At 55.0% G+C, this 6,946-nt stretch overlaps 4 protein-coding genes across 4 annotated transcripts; 2 read left to right on the forward strand and 2 right to left on the reverse strand.

Annotated features, from left to right (window-relative positions):
* Positions 1–1,627: 1,627 nt before the first annotated feature.
* Positions 1,628–2,477, forward strand: B0H18DRAFT_1069243 (uncharacterized protein). The gene has a single exon (XM_048031194.1). The coding sequence runs from the start codon at positions 1,724–1,726 to the stop codon at positions 2,138–2,140; it is 417 nt and encodes a 138-aa protein (XP_047884587.1). The 5' UTR covers positions 1,628–1,723; the 3' UTR covers positions 2,141–2,477.
* An 873-nt stretch (positions 2,478–3,350) lies between these two features.
* Positions 3,351–3,748, forward strand: B0H18DRAFT_1130051 (uncharacterized protein; the record flags this gene model as incomplete). Its single annotated transcript, XM_048035450.1, has 2 exons — positions 3,351–3,516; positions 3,579–3,748. The coding sequence occupies 2 exons, from the start codon at positions 3,351–3,353 to the stop codon at positions 3,746–3,748; spliced, it is 336 nt and encodes a 111-aa protein (XP_047884588.1).
* A 364-nt stretch (positions 3,749–4,112) lies between these two features.
* B0H18DRAFT_895473 (carbohydrate-binding-like protein) lies at positions 4,113–4,435 on the reverse strand (the record flags this gene model as incomplete). Its single annotated transcript, XM_048041403.1, has 2 exons — positions 4,113–4,258; positions 4,318–4,435. 2 exons carry the CDS (start codon positions 4,433–4,435, stop codon positions 4,113–4,115), a joined length of 264 nt encoding a protein of 87 aa, XP_047884589.1.
* Positions 4,436–4,510: 75 nt separating this feature from the next.
* On the reverse strand, positions 4,511–6,507 carry B0H18DRAFT_895452 (glycoside hydrolase superfamily; the record flags this gene model as incomplete). Its single annotated transcript, XM_048041401.1, has 9 exons — positions 4,511–4,597; positions 4,653–4,874; positions 4,966–5,080; positions 5,143–5,191; positions 5,255–5,315; positions 5,366–5,565; positions 5,624–6,105; positions 6,162–6,361; positions 6,418–6,507. 9 exons carry the CDS (start codon positions 6,505–6,507, stop codon positions 4,511–4,513), a joined length of 1,506 nt encoding a protein of 501 aa, XP_047884590.1.
* Positions 6,508–6,946: the final 439 nt, after the last annotated feature.

A 6,946-nucleotide genomic window follows, 5' to 3' on the forward strand; every position in this document is an offset into this window, starting at 1 on the left:
CAGCAACGAGAAGAAGGTCCGCAAGCATCTTTGTCCGCAAGTGCAGAAGAACTCGTCGACCAAATCTTCGGTCGACGAATCTTGCAAGTCGTTTACGGTCCAGATGGGGAAGTCGTAGGGTATTCGGTTGGTATCAACAGCGATGATCCCAATCGTACATTCCTTACCCCCTCAGAAGTACCACCTGCTGTCGTGGCTCGAAACACCAACACCGCTATCTACAGAATCCGTGCCAACAGGCGATTGGCAAGTATCCCTCACGTCGGATCTCTTCAGGTGCTGGCCGAGTCCAACGAGGAGACTCACTCGGTGGAAGACCAACCTTCGAGTCGAGTACCTTCTCCTTGGGACTTCAACGGCGACATCAACGACATGTATGCGGACGGTAATGACGGCGGAGATGAACAGGATCCTGAGGCTTAGTGGTCAACGCGGACGTCAACCATAGGAAGGGGCTTATGTTACAAGTCGCCATATTACGTACATTTTCATTTCTTTTTACTTGTTATCTCTAACCACCTCACGTGCATGAGGACCGGTTATGTACCATACCGCACCCGGACTATCATGTGATAGCTGACCTCTGCTTACTTGTTTCTTCGTCATGATTACCGCTTCCTTCGTCAGCGATGACATATCCTGACTCATGCTTATTATACGTCCTGACTCAGACTCTTCACTTATATATATACCTGTACAGTAGGGGTCGGACTCTTCAGTTCGACCTGGTTAGCAATCAACGCTAGCTTTCTCATACCACTACCGCTTCAGAACTCGACTAGGACGAAGGGACTCGCGTCCTTCCTAGGTCTAAGACACAGAACCTCTTCTTCGAAGTAGTAGCCTTGCAAGCTTGTGGCTTGTAGTGTTCCACTCGCCTAGCTTCGCGTAACAGGCACCCAACTGGCTGCTAAGCAATCCCGCCATCTCTAACCCTTTATAGTTTCGTCGACCATGTCCCGTTGGGCAGTTGGAGTGCGATCGGGGAATCGAAGGGTTCGAAGGTTCAATGAGTGGTGGTGGGCTGTGAATGCACGGGCGTTATTTATGTTCAGGGGATCGCGGCATTACGGAGGCAGTATATCTAGACATGTCAAAGCCGGGCTGTATGCGTCTCCGTGACCTTGTCGAGGTAAGTTAGGTGGCGACGTTCACTAGTCGGTTGGTTCTGAAAACACACATCAGTGTTTACCTCTGCGTTCGAATCCTGCCTCAGTATCAAGGCTGATTAATGACGTCAAGGACATCGCTCCCTTCGCTCCCTTCCGCATCCAAGGTCGCGGCTTCGCGTCTCTTCGTGTGCGGACAGATCATACGAGGCGCTACCTGTCAAAGTGAGACGATTGCTGTGTGACGCGGCGCTGTATCATGTCCTGCACCTCCGAGACACGTGTGTCGCGTTTGAATGCACGCGCATCAAAGCGCCAGAAACGTCGCGTCAAAGTCGGTGGCAGGGCTCACATGGGGCCTGTTGCTCCTGCGGCCTTCCCCACGTCGGCCACCATGCAGCGAGAAGGCATCGCCTAGCATCGAACCCACTCCTCTCAGACCGGAACATGTGACGTACAGAGACGCGGTGGTAAAACACCGTTCGTTTGCACTGTGCAGTGCACGAGTCGGAGGGTATATAAACTTGCCCCAGAGCTCATAAGGGACTGTTCAGCCATTCGCCTGATCACCGTCGACCACTCACCTTCACTTCTGAGCAACGCCGCCTACCGTGATGCGTTTCTCCATTCTCTCCTCGATTGCCGCGCTCTCCGTGAGCACCCTCGCATTTGCTCAGATCACGCCTCCTATATACGAGGAAACCTCGTTCAGTTCCAAGTACACCGATACTGATGCATCCGTCGACATCCTCACCTGCGGCTCTCAGCTCGCTGCTGAAGGGTACACCACCGTCGGTGCTATCCCCGGTAACATCGCCGGGTTCGCCAACATCACCAGCACAGACTCTTCCCTCTGCGGGCAATGTTACACCCTGGAGTACGCGGGGGCGTTCCTCACCATTCGTGTCGTGGACACGGCGGAGACCGGCTTCGTGACCACGAAGGGCGCATATGAGACTCTGACGGGAAACCAAACGCCGATCCCTCCTAGTGTTGATGCTCGGGTTTTGGAGGGTCCTACTAGCTGCTGAAGCTTACAGCGCTGCAGGTGAGTACACCGAGAATACCAGACTTCCGGATATCTCTGAGCCGCTTCATGTTACAGCACTGCCTATAAATATAAGTACAGCCTAGACACAAATCACAGTTAATTAGGAATGTGACGTACAGGGAGCTCCGAGTCGAGATCTGATTTATATGGTGTTGAAGTCGGCCTTGACTCCCCTTGAGTCGATGCACAGCGTACAAATGAACGCAAAGCCTGGATCGCATATCTTCTAAGTTACGCCATGACCACGCAGAGCTGAGCCCAGTATAACAAGAAAGAAAGGGAACCAAACATATGATCCTCGAAGCTGTTTGACTCAAGCACGTCACCGGAGGACGATTGAGGAGCCTGAGCCTCCTCGTGGCTGAAGCTTCGCTGAAGTCGGAGTTCGATCTCAGATTATGAACGTACCAACCTGCGGCAGCCACTGGGCACTCTGTCAGGCCTCCACAACTCTTATACACTTCATGCGAAGCACCGCGACAGTACTCGCTCAACATCGGGCACTAGTGTTACACTTTGCGCTTGCACTTCTTGCGCGTGACTGGTGAACACCGTTCCTGCGGAACATTCAATCGCCTTGTAAGCATACGCTGCAACCCAAACTCTTGCTCTGGACCACGACTTCGGCGCCGTCTTCACGGAAATAGCCTGCGATTATGGACAGCTGGATTCTAGTAGCATCAGCCTTTCTCAACGGCTTTGGGCAACCTCACGCAGAGACACCGCGTAGCGGACGTAGTGCCGCTGGCAGCGCGTTCGGATTCTCGGAATACGCTATGAGCCGCGATCACGTTTCAATGAAATGTATTGACTCGGTCATGGTCCAGGCTAAGTACCTCTTGCGTAAAGCAGCCATCCCTAGGCCAGGTGCCTCACCCTTCTGTCAATTTTTGCATTAGCCTCAGTCGAACGTTTGTCATGAAGTACCGTGGCGTCCCGCGCAAACGTTGAGCGCTGTGTTAGCGGCGCTCCTAATGACAGCCAACGCACGCTCCCTAGTACGTCTTTGCATTCTTCACTCCTGCATGCATATCATATCGTGATGGCAATGTAACCTTGTCGGCGTATTGCGCGGGACCTGCGCGTCCCGGTTCAAGACACCATATAAGCCTCGGTATGACAGCGCATCGACTATACCTACGACGCCGGGTAGCACACCTCGAAGCTCTCAGAGATACTCAAGCACCACGATGCATTTCTCCGCCCTCGTTGCTCTGGCTGCTCTCGTAGCGAGCCCATTCGCCCTCGCCCAGGCATCCGACACCGTATACGTCGTCTACGGCAACGGCCAACAGTTCGAGGACCCCACCGCATCCGTCGACACACTCACCTGCGGATCCGTCCTGGCAGCCGAGGGTACGCCCAGGTCGGAGACATTCCCGGCAACCTCGCCGGGTTTGCCAACGTCACCAACGCAGACTCGCCGCTGTGCAGCCAATGCGTAGTGCTGGGCTGGCAGGGAAGGGACGTCACCGTGCGCATCGTCGACACATCCTCGGAAGGCGGATTCGTAGTCACTGAGGGACGTACGAGGAGCTGGTGGGCAGCGACACGGTTCTGCCGGGGATCTACCAAGCGCGAATTGTAGAGGGGCCGTACAGCTGCTGAGGATGCGTCCGAAGGAATTGTGGCGCAGTCTCAGGCCTCGAAGACTGCCGGTGCTTGCGTGGTATGTCTGACTTACTGTGTTTGTCATATCAACGCTGAGCGATCATTTCCCAGTACGCATGCCGTATATGCCCCACGACATAGTGTACCTTAGTTGTATTGATTTGCATAATCAACTGCATCTATTCTTCGCTCAAGCCCGGAATGCTCGACTTCTGGCCCAGCAGCAGTGATATGCTGTTTGAGCCGATGCATTAACATCTTGTACACGTGTACAACCTGCTTGTATATTACCGTCAACGTCCGTATCGAACAGTCTTTCTGTCAATTTCGTTCCTGTACGATCAATGCCAGCTATCACTCTGCGTGACGCTCCCGCTCGCAGGCGTCGTGATATTGTTGTTCGGGTCGTCCTGCCACGTGACGTCCCCGTTATTCTTCGTGAGGTACTTGTACTCGATGGTCGTGCTCGGAGGCAGGTTCACCGTCACTGCGCCAGACAACGCGGAGATCAGTAGAGCGGAGTGATGAAGACGGCAGCTAACGTACGACTCCAGGGGTAGTTCGCAGAGGACAAGAGGAGCGCGTCACCGGTGGACCAGTTTTCAAGCGCGGCGACGGAGCCAGCGATGTACAGTTCTCTACAACGAGTAGGAGGGCGTAGCATCAGGTTGAGAGACACCGATTATTGAGGGGATCCTCCACTAACCACCGTACACGGTATCATACTCCACCTCGAACGTCACCGCGACGGTGTCCGAGCTCGTCGAGTTCGTGCCACGAGCGCACTACAGTACGTCGTGTTGAACGCACTCGTCGGGAGGAGGATCTAGACACCACGGTCCGTCAGCCTCGCCACCTGACAGCAGAGCCCAGATACTCACGACAGGGTTCCCTCCGCTCCCGGTGACACTGACGCTCCCGCCGCTGCCCGCGGTGTACGTCGTGCACGTGAGAACGTCAATCAGTTCCGTGCCCGAGGAGTAGCCGGTCCCCGAGGAGACGTCCCATGCCGGCGTGCCGCTCGCGCCGACGTTGGTGAGGAGCGAGAGCATGGGGTACTTGGATACTGCGAGGGTGTTGCCGCCTACCGACGGGAAGGTGACCTACAAACCGAGCGAGCAGAGCATCCAGTTGGATAGCGGGCGAAGCCATGAGATGTGATAGATGAGCCTGGGGGAGATGGGATGTACGTACGGCGGTGGAGAGATAGCTGCTGGAGGCGGCGATGGCGGCTTTGCGCGCTGCGTTGAGGATGCGGACGTGGTGCACGAGGGGCTTGTCCTCTATTACGTACCCTGAAAGCCAGAGGCTAGGAGCAGACATGATTAGAATAAGGGGAAGACGCGGCGTGGGGGCGAGGGAGCGACGCACGCTTCGCGGTTGTAGGGATCGTTGCTACCGGTATAGCCTTGTTCCTGACCTATGCGGCTCCAGTCAGACTACACAGGTCAAACATGCTACGACGGTGGTGCGTCCGACGTACCGTAATACAGGATGGGGATACCGTCTGCGATGAGCGGCCATGTCATCGCATTCTTCACCAACTAGAGAACGTCCAGTCAGCGCAAACGGAATTAGCATTTGGGACACTCACTCCTTGGTCTGTGGTTATGCTCTGGAAACGAGGGTTATCCTGGTTCTCGAGGAATGTGCCGACTGTGAAGAGTTGGTTCTCGTATGCGGACTGTGCCTGTTGTACAACATTGACGAGGTTCTGGAGTGAGCCGCTCGTCGACTCGAAGGCGGACGTGAGTTGGTAATACGTCGGATAGTCCAACACCCCATCGAGAACCTCTGTGTAAATAAGCGCTCAATCGGAGACGTTCGGTGCGTGAGCAGTCAAATCCCTCACTGGTATAGGGCGCGACATAATTCACATCGCCCTCAAAGACTTCCCCGACGGCATACACACCCGCAGCCGTCTGGAAGTCCGGCCAGAAATCCTTCCTGACATGCTTCAAGGTGTCGATCCTGAAGCCGTCAACGCTGTAGTTGCTCCGCAGCTCCCCGACCCAGTTGTGGAAAAAGTCGATGACGCCATCGTCCTCGGTGTTGCAGTCCACGAGCGGGACATTGCTGTCGCCGAGCCAGCACTGCTCGACGTTCGTCTGGTTGTTGTAGTCCGTGACCCAGCAGAAGGTGTGGAAGCTCGACTCCGCGTTGAAGGGCGTGAGGGTGGAGTAGTCCGGCGGGAGCGTGTTCGCGGCCATGTGGTTTACGACGATGTCGACCATCAGGTACATCCCGCGGTCGTGCAGGGCTGTGGCGAGATTATTCAAATCGGACGCGGTGCCGAAGTGCTCATTTAATGCGTTCTGGTCCACAGTCCAATACCTGGCGGTGTACAAGGGAAGTGAGCGGATTGAAGGGGTGTGTGAAGAACGCATTACCCGAAGTAGGAGTAGCCATCACCGGTGCTGCCCTCGAGGTTGGCAACGATGGGTGAGATCCAAATGGCGTCGAAACCCATGTATTGGATGTAATCGAGCTGGTTGATGACCCCCTGCCATGAACCGCCGCAATAGATGCGGTCTTCGGTGTCGCATGTTGGCGAGGAGCCATCAGAGGTAGCAAAACGGTCCGTTACAAGCTGAAATACAGAATCCAAGACATTAGAAGTGTTGCAGTGCAAAGCGAGAAACATACCTGGTAGATCGACCTTTGCTGCCACTCTGCCGGAGTTGCAGCGAGCGCGGAGGCTGCCAACGCACAAGCTGCGAGAACGCTGCCTAACATGTCAGCCACTCGAAGTGCAGTCCAAGCTAACAATGAGGTTCCCGAGCTTTGTGTGGGCTGGGTGCTGCGCTTTATATACGCTCGTGCGGTAGCAATGTGGCGTGTCTTCCCTGCTGTCAGCCGACGGTTGAGACACATGGTTGAAGAACGCACCACATGCACTCTGACCACCTATCCGAGTTCAATCACAGAAAGACTACAATCGAGCTCGTGTCCCTGGAAACATACAACAACCCAACGCCAACTTCGGCTCAGATCGTTGGTTGTGCCCATGTCGACACACGGTCTCGGAGGCTTTCGCCAAACTTGGACACGGCCTCTATTCCGAAGTTCAGTGTGCACGCCATACTGCACACATATATGGCAGGAGTACAATGCATAGCAAGACACCATCACATCCACTCTGTCGCGAGATGCCATAGTCACGGCGCAGACCGAT

This window comes from Fomitopsis serialis (assembly GCF_022376445.1).
Source record: "Fomitopsis serialis strain Sig1Antser10 chromosome Unknown B0H18scaffold_455, whole genome shotgun sequence".
Classification (NCBI taxonomy): Eukaryota; Fungi; Basidiomycota; class Agaricomycetes; order Polyporales; family Fomitopsidaceae; genus Fomitopsis; species Fomitopsis serialis.

Bases quoted from the DNA above. Each gene is read 5' to 3' on its own strand.
- B0H18DRAFT_1069243 (XM_048031194.1), top strand. From the start codon at position 1,724: ATGCGTTTCTCCATTCTCTCCTCGATTGCCGCGCTCTCCGTGAGCACC.